The sequence below is a fragment of the Pectinophora gossypiella genome, chromosome 12, assembly GCF_024362695.1.
Source record: "Pectinophora gossypiella chromosome 12, ilPecGoss1.1, whole genome shotgun sequence".
In the NCBI taxonomy this organism is placed as follows: Eukaryota; Metazoa; Arthropoda; class Insecta; order Lepidoptera; family Gelechiidae; genus Pectinophora; species Pectinophora gossypiella.
The window spans coordinates 15,082,111-15,104,695 of NC_065415.1; the positions used below are offsets into that span (position 1 = coordinate 15,082,111).

Below are 22,585 nucleotides of genomic sequence, written 5' to 3' on the forward strand. Positions count from 1 at the left end.
ATTGATTTATGAGGATTTGGTTTGACTAAACACACGATTTCAATAATCTTGGTACTATCCTTTGAATCGGTTTCAAAAACAGTGATATGCTTTTTACCTTCTGTAATTTCGTTATGAATCGTTAAACTTCAAGAGTCACCTTTCTCGTGTCAATTTTTATGCCAATTTCAAAGAGATTTTACGAACTTCACACCGCCGACCTACCTGACTGAGACCTCTTATCTGTCGGCTGTCAAGAAGCGAACCAGAATAAATTCTAAAATTAAGAATGGCTATGACTTTCACGAAATACAATGTACAACAATACCGTTATTGCAAAACACGCGTATCCAATACCACACAAAAGAGGTGTACGAAATTAAGTCATAAGTTAAGGAGGATGGCCGTTTCGAAAGGTTGAGCAACGCGCGGTGACCGCATGCGCAGTTTATCGCACGCGCCACCTACTCGCTGATGTCACTGTTGCGACAACACGAAAAAGCCCTAACTTTTAAAACATCAGAACTTGAGAAATAACAGTCGGAAACAATTGCTGCGACAAGACCACCGGCTCGCGATTTTTTTTTTTTTCAATTAAGTTGTGCGTAGGCGGCGCCCGCGCACCCGTGGGCGGACGGAAGTGAGAGCGTCAGCGCGGGCACCTGCCGTCTTTGTCTAACACCAACGAAATTGTGTTCGACAGAACGGAACAGAGGATAGAGCAATTCCGCAATGTCACAGATCACAGAAGTTGATACAACACTGCCAAGGCTCCTCATTTTATAGCTACTTTCGGTTCTGATGTGACGCAACAAACGTTCGATTGGAATTCTTGCCGCAACAAACCTTTCATTCACAAACTCGGAGTTTATTTTGAGCTATCATAAAAATTAAATATTGCAGTCACGTCCTTTATAAATATTTTGTTGTAAAATTGGGTTTGCCGCAAATTGCTCTGTGATTAATGTGGTTCAAATGAATTGCCAAATTATCGGTCAATAAGTCGGGGGCGAACGAAACGTTTTATTGCTCTCGGGTTAATGGTTCGGTACTTGCAAATTTGCATATAAATGCAAAACGTCGCTTTAAATTCGTTTGTTGGTTTCTCGTTCATCGAGTGCGCTGGACGTTTCATTTCGAAATTTATTCAGACTCATCTTTCGCTTAACAGGTTTTGGAGATGTCATCTGATTGGTTTTCAACGCAATTGTCCTTTTAATGTAAACGTGATGATATACATCAATGAGTGATACGCTCACATTCACTTATGTGCATGTGAATTCTCAATGACATTTAGCTCAGAGGAAGTTGAATGAACAATATTACATTTGATGGTTTCGACCAATAAGATCTATTATGATATCACCATCATATAACAGAACTATCAATACATTAATTAGGTGTATTAATTTAATCAAGAAGCTTGTATATAGCAAAAACGGTTAACTAGCATGAGACCCGTGTCGTGATTTCGCAAAGCAGGAATTTCTAAGGTTCCATTCTTTCCTAACTTAGCCCATCAGGGCTACCATATTATGATAAAAATGATTTTGTGCTTCAATACCTAAGAATTTTTAGAGAGTACAAATTATAAATTTCACATAAAAGACATTTAAAAAAACGCCTAACGACAAGTTAAACTAATTTGTTTTCGAGAGATTAATTGTCATAACTACAAAAATATTTAAAAATAATACTAACAATACTGTACGAAAAGACAATTTAGGAGCTCATATGTTAAACACTAAACATTTACCTGAATCACGAAATAAACTTCACCGATACCACAACCCTGAGAAGTCTAAGTTTATAACCATTGTCCCTAATAAGTCTCAATTAAAAGCCGATTCGTAATTAAGGAACCGATCGAACAACTAGAAGGGATTCCAAGAGCTTTTTGAGTGAATGACATTTTTATGGAAGTGAAGATTTCCTTAGACTACAGATAATAATTATCAGTGGTCTTAATTGAGTAACATACTGGATAGATATTTTAGGAAACAATTTTGATAGAGACAAAAATTTCACTACAGTAAATGACATAAAAGGTGTTAATCCGACTTGATTGTGATCTAAAACAAGTTGTTGTTTTTCTGTCGAGCAGTTTTCAAACACATCAGAAATACAACATTTTGTTTGCTATTGGCCCTTACTATCCAAACTGCTGACCTTCACAAAAGGGGTTCACAAAGTAAACATCTTTGTTGCACCAAACCGGGACCAAAGTAATGATTATAACATCACGTTCTGTCCTCATCGATCGAACGACCAAAATTGCACAGAATTATGTCGCCGACCAAGAATTTGTTTTTATACCTCGTTAAATATCTTACCAATTTATCTTGTGGCTGAATTTCGCAAGATACGATAATTCGATTGTTCTAAAAAACGAACAGGTTCTTTGATACAGTTTCTTTTGCATTTTCTACATCGGAAACTGGTTTTTTTGATACAGTTTTTTAAAGGAAAGGCACGTTTGTTAATGACTGCAATTTTGAAAAGCTGGTGTGATAACAAGACGGTGACAGACATCGATTACGAACAGTTCCTCTATACTGTTGCTGGTGTAGTTAGGTTACAGGTTAATTGCATGCATCAATCTGAGCAAGACACAGATCCTAACATGACTGTAGTTCGTGCGTATGATGGACTTAGACAAATACATACAATAAAAGGGGCAAAACTACCAGTAATCAAAGACAACTTGCAGCCAATGATGATACGGAGTCCTAAAATGGAACCTTATGGCGACAAGGGATCAGCCTATCGCCCTTAACATTAGTCCATCGTGTTAGAAATTACACAAACTCTCAATCGATTTAGAGTACACTATAGCTACTGAGTACAGACGTGAAACCTTTTAAAATATGTTAAATATTACGAAATGTGAGGATGTCTTGAGAAGGACGAAGATGATGAAGTAAATCAGTGAATAAAATAACAACCTCAAGTTCAAATTGTCAACATGATCAAGATTTTCAAACACAAAGTCGAACGAAATTGCCTCCTTTCATTTCAGTGCGGCCAATTTGAAGATAAAAGAACGGTTTATTCCGGAAAAGGCAAAAAAGACATAACAGTTATAAGGTACTGTACATCGATGCACAATCAGGTTCCCAGCGATAGTGGAATATCTACTGGAAAGAACTCGAAATAATTGAACTGTATATTGAATGTGCGAGGGTTGTAAATACGAGGATTATATCATTAGTGATCCCGCTCCTCGAATTATAAGAATATTGATTGTAGATTTTCTCCATTACGTGTCGAGAGACTTTTTTTATTTAATTTCATTTCGATCGAAGCAAATGGAAATCCATGCTCCGACGCGGCGGGCAGTTGGCGTAAGTTGTATGTATAGAATTGCGTATAATAAAGAAAGGTAAAATTAGACCTTTGCTCAAGAGTATTGTTTTAATAAAAAAATATAATAATAGCAAGCTTTATAAGGAAAAGAAGAATTTATTTTGATAAACTAGTTAATTAATTAAGTCAACGCCATCTATATTAAACGGCGGAATACACAGCTCGGTAACAGTTTACAAGCTCGAACCAAGGCATCCTGCTCGAGCGAGCAGTAAATATCTCTAAACAAGATCGATGATTGTGCCACAAATTTATAGATTCACAACACGAGGCGAGTACGAAGTGAACACAATAATTCCAGAATATATCTAGTTAAATGAGCTCGGTCATACATAAATCATGCGCGGTGCGCACGCGTCCAGTGGCCTACTGCGGTTCGTGCGGTTTGCTAATAATGCGGCGATCGGTAGGTATTATAATGTTATCCATTATAATCCGGTACTGGGTGATTTTCTTTATTGTTACTTTCTGTAAATTTAAAGCCTTTGGGAATTTGGAAAAAGAATTGAAGGTTGTTTCTTAATGTTTCAGGCCGTTAATGATTGATGTCTTTATGATTTCGTGATAGCTAAATTCTGAATTTGTTGATAAGAGATTATTTGACAAATTCAAATACCGAACCATATTATTATTTTTTTAACAGAAAAATCTTAATCGTTCTATTGGCAGACCACACTTTCTACTTTCGTCTGCTGACGCTTATTTTTATTTGTTCTCTAAACACAAATTCGTCAATTTCACTGTTCTAAATAGTTTTTTTACAACATCATGTTGATACATGTTTTGATTCCAATCGAGTGCGCATTAGCCGATCGATGGTGAAGGACGCCGCCCACGCCGACCGCCGCGATTATATCACCCTGTATGTAGGTGGCCTTATAAGGTTAATTGCTCAAAACGCATTACTCGCCTCTTACTTGATGTGAAATAAGTCACTGGAAATTATGTCTGCTAGGTCCTGAACATCGTTTGATCTATTTTAATAAAAAGGGTAGATTTAATATTTAAGAAAAATTCCGAGGTCTTAAATTAAGTCAGCAAACTTCGTATCGTTATTCTTAGAGTAAGTAAAAAAATTAACTGACAAACAATGTCAACTATAGTTAATGGGATTTGGATTTTAAAAGGTCTTTGGGCCTTGGGTCTGGACTTCTCCGCCCGCGAATCTATTTACCGAAAATATCTGCCCGTCTTCAAAGTAAGAGGCTAAAACTCCTTAGAGTGTTGGAATTACCAATAATGGCAACACTATAATGACGTCAGGTATAAGTGTAATGAGAATACCATGTGATGAACCAGAAACGCTAGACACCAAACTGAGCGAACCATTTCCCACAATCTTTAGACAGCTAGTATAAAGCACACACGTACTCCAGATTAGCATTTGAAAGCTCTTTGTTTAAGTAAAGCCCGTCGATAGGCACTGGTCAAAGGAAAAAAATATGATGGATCACCAACCACAAAGGCTAAAGATTTGTTTTCAGAGGAGAATGGTCCGCGAGTTAGACGGGGCGTGCGTGCGGAATACACAATGAGGGGTTTCCACGGTCCAATGTACATGTAAGTAACCATTACTCTGCTTTGGGAAGTCGGGTAAGATAAAGACGTAGGCTAAAATAGTACTATGTTTGGCGTCAAACTAAATTGACGAGCTAATACGGATTTAGATGACGGAAGCCATTTGTGAGGAGAAAGGCTCCAAAGAGCTTTCCCGGATTTCAGTTATTGTAACTTTGACTGTATGAGGAGTAAGAAGACTGAGGAAATACAAGATGTTACTGAATATGCATACTTTATACAGGCGTGTTTCATCAATCCGTGCTAAGCACGTGTCACGGCATTATGCTGAGGGAGATCCTATTTTTTATTTTGGAATCCACAATGTGTAGTATAGGTGTTTGATATATTTTTGTTTTTTTAAGTACATTTAAGTTAGTTAATGTGGCGTCCAATATGGAAAATTGGAAATAAATGTTTCTTTGTTTCTTTTCTTCTTTCAATCATTCCGTTTGCACAAAACGCTTCGAAACAATGTAAAAGTGGAACGAAATTTCACAATTTAAGAAAATAGATTGCCCAACTTTAAATTGCAAAGAATTCCCCTTCAAAACAAAGATAAACGTTGTAGATATTTCATTAAATTTAAATTTTCTTAATACCCGTCCTACGCCTACACAGTCAATCGAGGAATCGATTAAAATCAATTATATAATTCCAATGACCAATCCCTTTCACAAAAGTAAGGACGATAATTGTTTTGTTGTAAACTGATACTTTGCACTAATCATGTTTTAGATAATACGTCTACTGTGAGACCTAGTGACAAGAATCAGCTACCAACCTTGTAACGCATGAAATAGCAATATTTCCACGTGACATATTCGAGTCCAATGTTAACAAAGTGGGAGGAGAATATATAAAGACAATAGGAGCAGAAGAAAATCATATCATCACATCATGTCCGGTTACACAATACAAACCCGCTACAAATCCTCAGAGGCGGAACAATGCACGCACCTTACGCTTTCCCGCGCTGTCACCGCGCCTGCGCAGTATCGCCGCATCTACACCACTCAGTGGACAATCGCCCTAACAAAGCCTTACCGGCTAGCACCAATCATTTCCCACGGACTAACGGTCGCGACCAGACGCTAGTTTGAATTTATAGCCACGTAACTATCGCCACAGATGCTATACAACTCCCCCCAGCCAGCGAAGTTATTGAAGATGAAGCCAACAGAGCCGGTGATGTATAGAAGACGAGGTAATGGTAGGGTCGAGATGGCGGCATGAAAGGATGACCGATAATTCTTTCAATGGAAGAAAACATTGTTTGCGTTGTTAACAATACGTTTGAAAAAATTCGCTGTCATGACTGCTTTGCTATGACCGGATAATTCGTGTGGTTTAAGAAACCTTTACTGTTAGGGTATTTAAAATCTTCCATATTCAATGTAGTTGCGAACATTTCTACTCGACGTTACTACCTTAACCTTTCCCACTGAAACCTTGTGGCGTCTTAGTTCTGAAAAACAGATGACTCATCTTCATAAATTTATCTTCCTAAACAAAATTCTACCATTCGCATACAAGCGCCATGTTTTCTGCGGAAAACTTCCGAACTACACCCATAGTTTGTTCGGTTTGATCGCATATGTATAATAAGATAAAAGATACATTTTTGTCAGTTTACCATCAAGAAACGATCGTCACCAGTGGATTTTTCATTAAAACATTAGGTAGCGACAAAGAATGCGTATTTCCCGTTTGATATAGTGTAACACAATATGTAAAGCGGGTCGGCCGAGCGCAGTTTACGCTATTTTGGGCTCGCCTAATTATAACCATGTGCGTCTCAGCGTCTAGTTTTAGGAAGTGGGACGTGCTATTCGCCGAATCAATCCACTAGACCGGTTTAGATACGAATACGGGCGGCTGGTATGTCAAAAGTCAACATTTACCATCCGTAAGGGTTGAATGATGCTTAGAAACAGTTTCGAGGTAAAAAGAGAGATTCTAAACAGAAGGAATTTCAATTTTTGGCAGCGGTCAAAATTAGGTCATCGGAAAGACATTGCCTTGTAAAATAACATTTTCTTTTTCGTTATATTTATATCCAAGCCAACTACTGTTCCGTACCTAAATATTCATAATCCCGTCGTCAAAATAACCAGCTCCCGCAAATTATCCAAATACATTCAAGACCGAATCAAATGACTCGCTCAGAACGTTGCGAGCTCACTAACTGGCGGTTCCATTTACCCTGCCCTTGTTAATGCCAGGCTTTAATTACAGACAAAACACTTAATTGGACTTACATTAGATTCAGTGGTTGCGCAAGCTGTCAATCAGCGCAGATATCGAGGGAATGGTATTTATAGTTTGAGTATAAACGCCAATTATCGAAATGACAACCACCATATCCAGTTGGACGACGGGGACGATACTGACTAACTTGACCAGGGGTAGCCAACCAGTTTTATGATGCGGTGAACAGGATCGCTATAAATTGCTAGGACAAATTTTCTATCGATAACCGTTCATGTTGGTTATCCGAGCGATGTACTAATAGGGACGTTATGATGATGTACTACTAAAAGGAACGTTCTCATTGATTAGAAATCAAGTACAATGCAAGTGGAAAATATTACCAGTTTAAAAGAAATTTGTAGTTCTAAAAGCCTTCAATTATATTGCAATGTACTATTCAAAATGACTATATTCTTGGAGGCCAGTTATGTGCAGGACAATGAAGAAAATGATCTGGAATCTCGCCGATATTTAACCAAGACTGTGAGGAGAACAAAACAATAGGGAGTAAAATCAAAATGTCTCATCGGACGAGAAGTCCGAAGGCTTCAAATCAAGTCCTATCAGCCCTCGGGTTGGCGATCCCTTCAGACTATATCTATAATGGATGAGCCGCGCGTCAGTCCAGTAAACGAGATCGCATAATCGCAAGCGCATACATAACTAAAGCGAGGACAATCGCTGCTTATTCATTAATCTAATGCGGTTCTAAACCTGTTGCCTTGTGACGTTGTTGACAACGCGTCACTTGTAAAAGTTTCAAATCATAAACGAAGTATGATTGAAATATGAAACGATTGTGATTCGGAATCTGAATAATCCCCGTAACACAGATAAAGTTGACAATGATGTTGCTTCAGCCGGCTTACCATCGAATAAAAACTTTACGACAATTGTTTTATAATCATATCCAAGACGATGTTACACGTAGGAATACAAAATGATCGTGTCGCGGACATGATGCAGCTAATTGATTGAGTTGTGGCAACGTGGATAGGTCACTTAATGAACCGAATGGAAAGGTTGGGCGCGACTGGTCCTAATGGAATTAAAGATGGCATTGGGGAATCGGAACGCGTTCAGTTCCACGAATAAATTTCAATTAGAGCAATCAGGGCGGCGGTCGCGGAAGCCCAGATGAGCGGGATAGCCGCGCGGCGTGCATACGAAGCAACGACTCCCGCGCATACAAAGGAGGACCCCCGCAAATCATTACAATTGCGGTAAGTGAGCTGTGCGCTGAATGTCTAGCGCACAGATCTACAGATAGCTATATTTTGAGCTAGCAAGTGAGAGACAGCTTAGAGCCGGCCGCCTGAAGGCCCCGTAAACAAGCGATGACATGTCAAATTGTTCCTCAGATACAATGTAGTATAATTTCCATGGAAGATACGCGACGCCCGCCGATGCGTCGGCGCTCGCCAATTTGTAACCGGCGACGTAAACCGCGGATGTAACGAAGCTCCTAAACAACGGAATAAGCGGGCGGATCATGTGAAATACGACTCGCGTACGCGCACAATCTCTCTGACGGACCGACAGCCCAAGTCGCTCGGACTTTACATTCGCCGACGTAACGAGAAGCCGCCCATTGTATTTATGCTTTAAACGCGATTTATTTATTCGGTATACACAAAATCTTGTCCATAAATACATGTGAAAGCACATATCAAGTATCGGAATGCAAACGGGGCCTGTGTCTGAATTATGCAACAGAACGGCGTGCGCGCAAGCTGCCGTAATAGTGCACAGAGTGGCCGCAACGCCTAAAATAATGCTCGGATCGCGCTCTCGAAATAACACCAATGCCGAAATTCCGCTGTAGTGCAGCTTTTACATCGTCGGTTTGACGTTGTGTCAATACCTCGTTATACGAGCTTCAAAGAGTTTTTAGCGTTGAAAAATAGAGTAAGAACAACGCCAACACTTTTCAATCTATTCTTTAGTGACTACGCAAGCGTCGAAGTTCTCAATAGACTCAATAAATAATATAACTATTGAGTCTCTCTGATGATACAATAAAATATTGTTGTTTGCAATTTGCTCAACCTTCCCTCATTGCTGCAGTTTAAATTCTCCCACCTCAAATTAATTGCGAGCATCGGTCTTCACATCGAAAGTGGTGTTCCCAGCAAATCTCTTCATTTGTCCACTCAGAGGGACACAGCAAAGGCGGTTTGGCCAAATTGCCCTTGCTGGATTAACTGTCTACATCGATCTTCGTGCGTGTGGTCTGCGGCAAAGTTAATTACAGAGGAGGACCGTTTAATGCGAAATTCGCAAACATTAAATAATTTTTGAAAAATCGACGCGACGGTGCGTTCACGCAAGGAATAATAAATTAATGATCGCACCTAAAGCGAATCACGGTGTCATGTGAAGATGAGCCTGTAATGATGGACAGGCGATGGGCGATTTTTATTTTATCAACTCCCAACACGTCATGGGAGCAAGCCACTGAAGTGCTAAAAATTGAGAGGAATAGAAATCTGGGGGTAACGGCCACAATGAAATAAATAAAAAGCAATATTGCAAAAACATTTGCACACAATTGCACAACGTCAATGCGAATTGCTGCAATTTGGTCTTTTTAACCCCCTGTTATTCCAGTCTTACATCCTAGATGCGAATGACATAATAGGATTAAGAGAAAAAAATGAACTTCGAACTCTGTCCCCTTGCTAGAGGCTACTCTTGCCTTCACTTGAAAAAGCCTTAGGCTACTTTTACGCAAAATTTGACTAACATTATAAATAAAGATCGCGCAAGATCCACGTACGAAAAATAAAAATAAAATATGAAGACAAACAAAAATTAAAAAGCTCGCGAATCTAGTTTTCTCAACCAATTCTTTTAGGACTACAGTGTAAAGTTATTTATCCTATTCAATACAAAGGCGATGTGAAATATACTAAACAAATGGTTTACTTTATTCCTTCCTAAAGGGTTAATAAAAGACAGAAGGTGCGAAAGCGACGATGATGTTAAAAAAAGCATCGCAACTAAACAAGTGCTTGTTAGGCACGAACTACAACTTGAGCGGTTGTTGAAAAGAGGCGAAGGAAAAAGTAATAAAAATATAGCAATAGAATGAAAGAGAGGCTTAACTAAATGACTGTATTCCGACTTTCAGATGACTGAAATAAACTTGTAAAATGTATGATCAAACGAAGTCCATAAGAAGTTACATACTACATGAGCTTGCTTGTTCGAAAGCCATACAATCAAAGAACCGGACCCACAAACAAACGAAAAGTCTAGAACAATAGCCAAAGATCCCTATTCATTAGAAGCTGATAGACGCGGCGACGAAACTCGACTAGACAAACTTGTAATCCCTAAACCACACGCAGAGACGATTACAACGCACCTATTAGTCAAATTAGCTTTATTGTTGGGGTTGCTCAAAACGTTATCCGCTTGGACAATTATGTGGGCTCAGCCACAATACGATGACTCAACAGAAATTGCGACCGTGTTTATCAAAACAATGGTATTGATAAGTTAATAAAACGCGAGACGACTAACGAGCGATTACCAGCGAGAATAGACGCGCGACTGAGTGGAATACGTGATGCGTGTGAGTCACTGCTAGAGCCGCAATCACACGTCGACTAAAAAAGAAGAATTTACGATCCGCACTCACAACTTCTATAGCGACGAAACTTTTTTCTGAACATACCCCGCGCGCTTTAGAAATAGCAAATCGAAATACGAGAAACTCGGTTAGTACGTAGTACGTGGTGTGCACTGAAAGCGAAATCTCGAGAGTATTGCGAAACATGTTATGAAGGAGCGATTAGGGGATACGCGAGGGCACTGACCGACTTCCACATTTATACCGCTAATTCATGCAAGCATCTGCAACAGCGCACCAGGCCACGCTAATACAGTTTATATTCACGGAACAGACACGCCAGACAACAAAGTTACACGCCAAGAATACGTAAATAATTATATTTATGATACCCGACGATGACATGTGAAACTAGAGGAAACAGCAAAAATGCCGCCTTTGAATGTAAACAGCGCACAACCCAACAACGGTACTCGGGACTTGCAGTCACGAAATGAAGATGTAGCGAATAGAAACACAAAACAGAGCCGATAAGAATCTAACCCGGCTGTCATTGGGCGCAGCTATCGCTCGAAATCGTAATTACCACGTGAATATTTCAATCCAATGGATTTATCGATGTCGAGTGAACAATAACGATCGGTATCGTACCGACGTATTATTTCCGTACGTCAAAGTTTTCAACTTTCGACCCACCTGAGGGTGAGAGATCTTATCGACGCGAACGCGAATCGAAAGAATCGACGTAATCGATTTCAACATATCGTATCTGACAAGCGTCGAGGTCGAGGGCGACGCAGTGGGCGCCGGATGGATTCGAAATTAAAACGATATGCAAATGAGCAGCGAGAATTAATCGTCGGGTGCAATCGATGCGACGCGAGCGAGAGAAGCTACTGGGTACAAATCGATGAATAAATAGCGCCCGATTAGCGGCGCAAGGTGTGTAGCTTTAATGGATGAATCGGATCGAATCTGAGCGCCTCAATGAATCGACGCGTTGCGCCGTATTTGGATGCGTATGATCAGAACATTTCATTAACTGTGATATCAGTGTTGGTTGAAGAAATCAAATTAAACCCGGTAATAACATAGACACTACGGGTCCGGATGTAATAAACGCGTCGATTCCGCACGCTACCAGTTTTGTTCTTGCACCTTCAGATCTTATAATATTGTATATAGGCGAAGAATGTGATTATAATTTTGAAAACCACAACAAAACATGGACCTTACAAACTAGCAGCTTGCTCAGCATTCTGTTCGCCACTGAGACGAATATTAATTACCGAATCGAATTAGATCGGTTATGGCGTTTATAAGACGTGAAAGCTTCCAAGTTACACGCTCTCCTAGCGCGGGTTTGACAGGAGAATTTATAATGACCACGCATACTACCTCCGAAAGTAATTTTCAATTAAGTTTCTTGATAATCCGGATCAAGAGGGGACTTAGCCCCCGGGCGACTCCTGGTAATTGGAAACTGTCTCTAGTTACAAATAACACCTGCTAAGTATAGCCCTTTCTAGTTCTCTTTGATTTTGTGACGCAACCAGTTTGTTTTATGTCAACTTTTCTGTTCTGTCCTCCGCATCTGTCACAAGTTTCAATAATAGACGGGATAATGGTTCCAGCATTGAAAACACACTGTTTACTTTCAAAATATCTACCGTTTCGATCATTATTTATACAAGTTATACTATTATTTTCTACAGCATGAGAACGTACATACGAATTAATATCTCATTTGGTCGTGTTAACGCTTAATTTAAATCCTATTTCTCGTTGTGCTAATAGAGCCATCCATTGACCGCTTCCTGGCGATGGCGTATAATCGATATTATTAAATCTTGTTTCGTATCGGTTCTTTGGAGAACGAACGGCCGATTCATTCATCATAATGATTCAGGCCCTGCTCCCACTTCCGAAGCGTAACTCTATGAGTGTGGCCACAGAAATAGCAGGACGCAAAATTTGGCGATAGCGGGATATGTTTTGGAAAAAAAACTACATACGACTTGACAATAGACTATCAAAGAATATCGCATATAAACAAAGCGCAAGTAAGTGCGCAATGCAAAGAAATAAAAGGGAAAGAAGGCAATAGTCAAGATTATAATATAGGTTAGTGGACAGAAATAAGATATACCAAAGTAGAGATAAAAAATCTAAATAGAGAGTACAATATTGTAGATAAATCTCAATAAAAAAATAAACATAGGTTAGGTATATCCACTCCTCTCTCACTTTAAAGCTCCATATTAAAACCGGTCGCTAGCGTTAATTATAAAACGATTTTAAATCTGATTATTCGCTACCGAATACTATATCAGTTTCGACATCGTACAAAGAATGATCATCAATATCACTCACTGATGGGATTTTAGCCAATGATTAATTTAGCTACCAAGACCAAATTGATTTTAGATTCTAATCGTTTGGAAACAGGAAAGAGGTGTCAATAGCTAGTTTAAACTTATTTATTTGCCACCTTTATTTGGACAGGATGTGGCCAAAAATGGTGTATTTTTAATCTTGATAATTTTTAAAAATCAATGTATGTGAAGAAAAAAGTTTTGAATTGGCACAGAAATACGAAACTGCACAGAAGGTAAAAACACGGTGTATAAAATGTGTTCAAAAGCCATTGAAAATTTACTTTGCGGCGAGTTATGCAAGAAAGTTAACGACTATCAAAACGCGCGTATCGTTAACGTTTCGACACAGAAGCGCGAAATTCCACAGGATAATAATTCATTTCCCGACGCGTCGTATCTCGCGAAATCTGAATGAACCTGTCAATTACTACCATCGTATACTGCTTATCACTTACAAGCGTTCCCTTGTAAAATTTTAATATTGCATAAACCAAATTTCTTTTAACCGTACCCAAATCCTCAATAAGAATCTCGAAGTAAAATAATGCTATCCGTTGGTTATTTTTATTTACAAAATATATTAACGTTGTTCTTGTTTCTATGTTATTAATTTCCTTAACTAATTTACAATCTAAGAACGTGACTATTTCGATAATCCAGTCGAAATCTTCTAATAAAATCTAGCTCGTCTTTCCCTTTGGCTGGCAGGTGCGCAACATTTTTAGCTCGACGACAGGTATTTTGTACCGTAATTGGTACAGGATCGATTGAGACGGCATTCCCTTTGCATAACACGTCTGGGAGCCAAAGCAAAAAGACGTTGGAAACACCGGGATTACGCTAAGTACCAAAACTACCGTTGAGGATGGTGCGACATGTGGGGGTGAGATAGGTGCGCGTGGGAGTACGGTTGACCTAACGAGCTTAGAGGCAACGGGGATGGACACGGGGGGTGCTGATGGTACTGCTGCAGCGGCGAAGGGGCGAGCCCCGGGTGGTGTTCTATTGGGTACTGGGCCGAGCCAGCGTAGGCTAGTTGCCTCACCTTCATATCCTCATCAACGACATTGTAAGTCAGCTCCGTTTCCTCGAACCCGGTGGCCGCCATGCGCTGCTCGCTCGTCGTGGGCGGGTCGGGGGAGTTGAGACACGTCTGAATGAGCCGTTTGCCCGAGTCTGAGGTGATCATCGGCTGCAGCTTCCTCGTGGCGAACGTGTAAACGTGGCCAGTCTCTGACGCGACTAGTAGCATCACTTGTGTCCCGGTCAAGGTGGATAGCTCGTATGCCTGCAACAACAAAATCGGAATCAGAATCATTTATTCAACGTAATTGTTAAAAATAAACTTGTTGAAAATAAATTTAACATTTTTGAATCTACGTCATTTCGCAAGGTTTCTAAGGTTTTTACGTTAGGCTGTTTGTGTGTATTTATATTATCTTAATCAGAGCAGATCACAATGGTTCATTATTCCTGTCTGAAGAATAGGTAAGTCTTTGGCTCCCTCAGGAACTGCAAAGGTCATATTGACTACCATCGCCCTATGACCTCCCACGCTAATTGATGGGCAAACCGTAGTTTTGGGAGCGGTACATTTCTCACGGCACTCCGTTTGTGTGGCGATGGAATTATCGCGGTGCGCCTACGCCGACGTGTCGTATTTAGCGACGACACGTTCCAATTTCAAAGCTACTGTGCTCTTGCGCATAAGAAGAAAAATGTAAGGAATAACAACAAACTATAATGTTCAATGAGTTGAAACTCTATTTAAGTTAGACTATATCTTGCCGCTTATTGAAGGTAAAAGAATCTACCATCTTTTCGAAAAGTATTATGGCTATAGAGAAAGAGTGGCGAAAGAGCCACCTGTAAGCAGTCTTATCAAAAAAACGCTTTTATTCTGATCGAAGGTGACATGTGGATGCCGTCATAACTTATACAACTTGGGTAAGACTCCAACTCCAGGTCCGCTAAGACAGGCAGTCGCTTCTATAAAAAACCGGATTTGTCAAATCTTCAGGTTAGGTAAGCGGACCCTGTGGAAACAGGAACTAGGAAGATTATGATACTGGATGGTCCGCTGGATAAGGAAGAAACCGGTCGCCTATTCGCCGATTTACTAAATTGTACTCGTAAGTAACTTAACTTTGTTGCTCTTCGCAACGATTTCTATTCTACTACGTCTTAAAATGCTTGATTTTACATATTCGCTTGTGTAGGTAGAGACCCGCTTTCCAAACGTAGGTTGTAGGTACTATATGGAACCATTAACTAGTAAGGAAAAATTGTTGTACAGTTTTGCCTTTGAAGAACTTTATCACGATTTATTTTACACAATGAATCAACAATATTCGTCCATTCATACAAATGATTGATACGTCTACCCCTTAATTAAAGTTCGCTAACGATACTGACACCCTTAACAGAAAACTTTTAAAACATGACTGTAATTTCATAAACATAGAGTCTGTATTTCAATGAAGATTCGAGTTATGCAAGCGCCCTTAATAAGCCTGTTGTTAAACATGATTAATGAACAAAATTGTTCTGAAGAAAAAATATATTTCTGCAGATTCTCCTCATTAAGAAATTGAAATGACCCCCAAATAAAGAAGTGTTGATTGACCCCAGAGATGCGCTTTCTTCGACCCCATTCCGGAAATATAAAATTAAATTAAACAATTTAAAAAGTTCATAAAAAAAAACAAGCAGAAAATTACAAATCAATTATGAAATAAACAGATTTTTATTCGTATTCGAAATACAAAATGAAAGATCAATAAAAATGTACCTACAAAAATATTTATGTCAATATTTAGCCGTACCGCGACACCGACAAACTGTATTTTACCGTTAGCAAAACTGAAACCTTTAATGATATTTAGGCGAAGGGTTATGTTTCAAGTGCAAACGTAACTTTGTATTGACAGCATATAAAACTGTAATTATTGGTTTAACTGTGAGCTTAAATATTCCGGACAATTTCAATTTTATGTTTCTTACTGCATATCATTACAGTTGAGAATTCAATAAAGCGGCACGGTATGTGGCGAAAGGTGTATAAATCATCTAAATGCGATATTAATTTACTTTGTAATTAAACAATTTTACGTGATCACTGACCATAGAATATAAAAATCTAGAATACATTTCTTACTTTTAACGTTGTTCTGCGTTCAAGTACAATAATAATATATCGTTAGACGTTATGTTTGGGCTATAGAGTGAACCAATACCGAGTATGAAGTCAGCTAAGAATTTATGTGTAATCTAACATGGTAATATTCAAAATATATCTTTATTCAGTAGGTACTTTACTTTGTATTTTAAATACTTTTTATAAGAAAAAAAGAAATAAAAATAATAATAATAAAATCGTCACGTTTTACTCACGTCATCTCACCCTTTTTGTAAGAAATAATTTACCCACGAGTAATGGTTTTAATTTATTTTGTAAGGCATTTTTGAACTTTTATTAAAAGATTTACTTAAAGTTTCAATGCTTTTTATAAATACATATTTGACAAGTGATAGTAATTAAGTTCGTTAGTCAGTAATTCGCTTAATTTTCAATAATAAAATGTAAGTCCTTGGAATGTTGGAGATACTAATTTAATGGTAACACTTACGTCATCAAACGGTTAGCAATGGCGGCTTTTCATAGGATTGAGCATACCTTGTTTTACCATGTTATCAAGTCTCCAAGTCTCCGATTCTTCTTGGAACATGTCAAAAGATTACAAGCACAGAGATAACTGCGATCAGCTTTAAACCAATAAAGTTAAACATGATTAGCGAGACAATGCGCGACCCTAGTCACTCCGCTTTTGACCCGATGTTCTGTCAGGGTTGCCAGTTAGGTTACATATTAAAAAAGTTAAAAAATATATTATATTTTACATATATATTTTTTTAATAAATTAACATTACAGGCAGCGGTATAAAATGGATTGATTTTATTGATTTGGGACGGGCTTTTGGCTAATTTTAATATGTATTTTTTTTTATTTTTTTTTAAGTGAAGATAAAAAATGATTACTTACTGAAGCTGTTATATCAGATATTGAAATACGCCATAAAAAATGCGCACTCTATAAATAAGAAGTATGAGCTATACATAATTCTTTATTGCCTTATATTCTGACCATTTTGCCAATAAAAAATAAACAAACACTGAACGTGTGTATAATATTTGACAGCCATCGATTTATCTGTTTATAATAAAAAAATATTAAAAAAATATTGGAATCAATCATGGCGCAGGAAGTGTTTCATGAGAGTGGAAGAAGCGACTGACTACTCTGACTACCCCAATTGCAAATATAGGCGTGAGCTTATACAAGCATTTTATGTTGCCATTTGGACACCGTGCAAACGTCATTAATATCAAAACGTATGAAAGCAGAAAAATAATTAATCAGCACTTAAAGTCACATACCATAGTCTGTCACTTCCTTCTTTACTTACGAAATTTCGTCATACTATAAGTATAACTTTCCCTATAATCCTATGGACAATGACGCAATCTAATCTTTTAAATCAATTTGACAGAACCAATAAGGAATATTGCGAAAAAACTATAATACAAAGTTGCTCTAAATACGTCCAAAGAGATTGCTTCAGGTGGATTTAAAAAAACTCGTTTTAATAAGTTCTTACCCTAAAATCCAAGAGGTGGTATGGAGGAAAGAATTGACTTTCCAATTGACTTTGGAGTTAAATTTGTCGGCTTTATGAATTTCAAATTGTAAATCGCTTTTTCACGTATAACCGGGCCTTATTAGCAAATTCCAAGATCTACCGCAATCCTAATCCCGCAATTCGTAATTCATTCAAATTACCTACTGGCTACTGAATAATCTTGCTAAAAATCTTCTATTAACTTGGTAATACGCAAATTGTACTGTGATTTTTCTTGTATAAAGTCTCTTTATGTGTGTGCAATAAAGAATAGTTTTATTTTTAATTGTATTTGATATAAATGCCGTTATGTCATTTAATTTCCTTTATTTCATCCCATTAACAATTTTACATTGTATCAGAATAAACAGTAATGGAAATAAATAATTATAACAATATTTAAAAATGCAGATATTTTTTGCTTGAGTTCTTTTAAATACTTCAATTGATAAAACAAGCAAGCTTTTGTCTACAAACATATAGTTTCCCTAGACTTTATATAATTGAATGCCCATTTATAAACAATAACATTCTTTAACAAATTAATTAAATGGTCAATATATATAATCATTTTAAAATCATTGATTCTTTACAAACATTTCATTGATATTACGTATTTGTCTTTCTATAATCACTCCCAAACAGTCTACTCAAGTTTAGGTTTTGGGTGGCGAACAATTTCAAAAACCTTTCGCTGCGGCTGGGCATGTCAAAATTGAGCATTATTCCGCGCATGCGTAATGACATGATCACATTTACATATTCAATCATCACAACAGAGATAAGCTTGGTAAGTGATACTACTGTCGTACTAAATACTTAATGGCAAATTGCGAATGAAATCCCAAGCTGCGAATGGCCTTAATAACAATTTATTAGTTTAACTTCAATAATCGTTAAAGGGAAAGTGTATCTGTGTTCAAAAATGTATATTACATAGTTATTCGTACATGGAGGGAATATTAAGAAAGTTATATATATTTTTAATGAGACTAATGCTTTTAATAAGGCCTTAAAATATCTTCGCCACCTCAATTTACTTAATAATAATAAATGGCACTAACAGGTAGATACATTCATTAATGAATATAAAAAATAAGAAATGTATTTTTAAATCCACAATGTAACAACTGATATACAAGTAGGTACTACACTTAAAGGGAAAAATGCGATCATACTTTTCAGGATCGAAGTATCGAAGCAAATTGTATTCAAATTCAAAAATATCTTTATTCAGTAGGTAACATAGTTACACTTTTGAATCGTCAATTTTTACATAACGAACGTCTCATCCGCCTAAAACTACTGCCGTACCGTATTCCACAGTTTCAACTTACCTTGATGGGAAATAAGCGAGAGTTCATGTATGTATGAATGTACTTTTTAAAAATATTAAAAAATACGTACCTAAGTAAGACGCATTAGTATGAATCATAAAGCTACTTATAGCCATTTAAAAGGATAACTAACGAGGTGCTCACACGCAAGCTTATATGATAACATATGATAACATACATAGCGGTCAACAAATAGTTATCCTATAATCTAGACTTTATAAAGGCCTTAATAAGCGTTTTACACTTATTTAAATACGGAAAATAAATATATGATGTGTTAAGTGCAGCTCAAGCTGATAATCCGACAGATCGCATTCATAATACCTCTATGAACTTCTCAGCTGGATCTGAGAGCGAATAAATACGAAATAGGTTCAACTGTGCTATCTTGTGTTTTGTGACTTCTGTCCACTGAATCTTGTCTGTTTAAATGAATTGTTATAATTATAACAATTCATTTCAAAAGCAACAACTATTGCAATTTTACATTTGCACGTATGAAAGTAAGTGCGCAAAGTCAAGTGTCAAATAGCAATATTGCTTTTTGGAATGAATTGGTTTAAATTCGATCGGAAGCTCGTCAAGGTCAGTGCTTTTGAGATCACACCTCTGCTATAAATCCCGGAAATGTCGTAGATAACTAAAGAATTTTGTTCTCCCCAAAGGAAGTTTATAGTTCTTGTAAACAATCGTTGGATTATGAGATACGGTCGTCTACCATGCTCGTTTGAGGGGCCTTTTACGAACTATTTGATGGCTGAGATGTGATGGTGAGACTTTACAATCGTTTCAGAACTTTTACTAACTCCTGACGCAGTCAGAAGCTCAAAGTTCTGTGTACCCTCAAAGGGCACGCACATAATCCGGGACCATAATATGATTACGATGTGATATTGTTTTTAGACTCTTGGCAGCAATGGAAGTGTCAACCCTAATGTTTGAAGACGACTGGAATAGAGATGGGAAACATGAAAAAATATTTCATGCTTCATTCGTTTCTAAGCCCCCACAATTGCTCGCGAGAATATTCACACCGAAAACACAAAACTTTTGGTATTGTCATAGAATAAAAATACAACGTTACAAGAAACATGTTAGTGCTTTTTGTCGGCTCAATAATAACTGACATAAGAGTTAATGAAGTCGGTCCTTTATCTCACACTCATTGATATACTGACTTTCTGATAGCTTGAAGTATCTATGTATAGTGTGCTGACAAATTGGTGAAAACCGAACATCATGTAGGGTGGAAGGTTGAAAGCTCCTCTTCATCTGGTTACAATACACGAGAAGACTTTATTACTAATCACTATTTCAAAAGCCACGCTCTTATCGATGTAGATATTTTTGCTATTTTTTGGGGGATAATAGGGCAGTGGTTTTCCTCTTGCCTGATGAGGTCGAAGAAGAATTGTTAAGATATCTGTACATGGGGGTTAAAATTGCCACATCGATTGCTTTTTGAGATGAATGGCTTCAATGTGGCCATTTTAATCCCTGCTCGTGTTATATGTTCTCTTTAATTATATACTTACTAAATTTCTTATAGCTTATTACGTTCATAATACGTTATGCCTACCTGTCTGTCGTTGAAAGACCTAGGTATATCACCTAGAAAATGTAATAAAAACTATAAAAGTAACGGCTACTATGAGGACATCTCTAGTGTCGCAGGCTCCAGCGCTGGGCGATGAAAACGGCACTTTTTGCCGAGATCAGATACAGACGATACCACGATAACTAATAGCTCTATAAACAAGATAATCGTCTAGTTAGCGCTGGGAACGAGCCAGCCCACGAACTAGGAAAGGCTTAAAAACTTTTTCAACAAATAATAACAACGAAAAACTAGAAATAATCGAGTGAACTGAAACGATGTCATAAATTTTATGTCGGATGATTGGATCATTGAATCTTGTTATGATGGCCGACTGATTACATATAGCCTGCTTTAAGGCAATCTACACTGTGATGAGGTTTTCGAAAAAGTTTCATTAGCTAAGGAATCTGAAACGCTGAAGAGTAAAAAAGGCGGCTTTCATGGCCCAGTGGTTGAGGGTTAGACTTACTACGGAGTACCTACGATCAATCCACATAATCAAAAAATGTGGTCTAGTGGGCTTAGGACGTTGCAGGCTGATCACCCGATTGCTGAAAAGCATACAGTACTTCATCACTAATTTAAGAGCCATGCTGTTGTCGGTGTAGCATGGAGAATGCTAGACCATGGTCAGTGGTTTCCCTCTTGCCTTCCGTCCCGCAGTACTCTGTCTGACGCAAGTGGGATGGCGCCCAGAGTAGTCTATTTCAAAGCCGTACTAGGACTCCAGACCTCCGCCTCTGAATAGTACTGACAGTAGACTAGTTACCAACTAGTTAATCAGTTAATTTTTACTAAACGCCAAAACACGAAATCACTATGGAATTTGTTTGAAAAATCACACTGTGACGTCATAGAAAAACGTGATAAAATGTCGTGAATTCATAAATAATTTAAATAGTAAAAAGAAAATGTTTTTCGTTAGTTGCGTCTTTATTTAGTAATCTGAATTTCAAAATTTATATGGACCCTAGTGCACGACCCAGTTATTGGTGGTGGTTGGCGGCAAACCTAGTTAATGCCATCTGCGGCAAATCTACAATAAGTCACGTCAAAAAAAAAGTGGTGGTCGCTTAACTGATTAAAAAGCAATCCGCACAAATCGTCATTAGAACGCGAATGTGCTTTCGCCGCCCTTCAAATTTGAAGGATCACTAATTAGTGATCCCGTCACAAAATCAGACACAAAATAAACGGAACACACAACCGTTACACTGATAAAAGAAAATAAAGAGAAACTTAAAAACGTATGACACGAAGAAAAAAAGACAGTCGATCTGTCGGTGTATACATACATACAAGTGAATGACCGCTGGAGATTCGAATGAAAAAGCTATTTGATTATTGCGCTGGTGGAAAAATAACAACAAAGCATCACGCCTGTGCCCTGGAAGGGGTAGGCAGAGGTGTATAGTACATACTCCTTCGTTTAAGTCCCATGTAATAGTAGGCGATCTCATTGCCATTAACCGGGCACAAATCCCGGAAACGACGAAATATCAATTATCTCCGATCCAAATATTAATTTTAACTTCATCATCATCATCAGCCGTACGACGCCCACTGCTGGGCATAGGCCTCCCCCAAGGATCTCCACGACGATCGGTCCTACGCTGCCCGCATCCAGCGGCTTCCCGCGACCTTCACCAGATCGTCGGTCCACCTTGTAGCGGGCCTACCCACTGAGCGTCGTCCGACGCGTGGTGGCCATTCTAGAACCTTTCCGCCCCAGCGGCCATCGGTTCTCCTCGCTATGTGTCCTGCCCACTGCCACTTCAGCTTTGCAATTCTCCGAGCTATGTCGGTAACTTTAGTTCTCCTGCGGATCTCCTCATTTCTGATTCGATTCGATCGATGG

General features: G+C 38.2%; 1 protein-coding gene across 2 annotated transcripts in view; it reads right to left on the bottom strand.

The window, feature by feature from the left end:
• Window positions 1–22,585, bottom strand: part of LOC126371284 (serum response factor homolog) — a 336,720-nt gene that overhangs the window by 290,331 nt on the left and 23,804 nt on the right. For both annotated transcript variants that reach the window (XM_050016582.1, XM_050016580.1), the window contains exon 2: window positions 14,156–14,398. In XM_050016582.1, coding sequence (XP_049872539.1) covers window positions 14,156–14,398 — 243 coding nt within the window. The remainder of the gene's footprint in view (window positions 1–14,155; window positions 14,399–22,585) is intronic.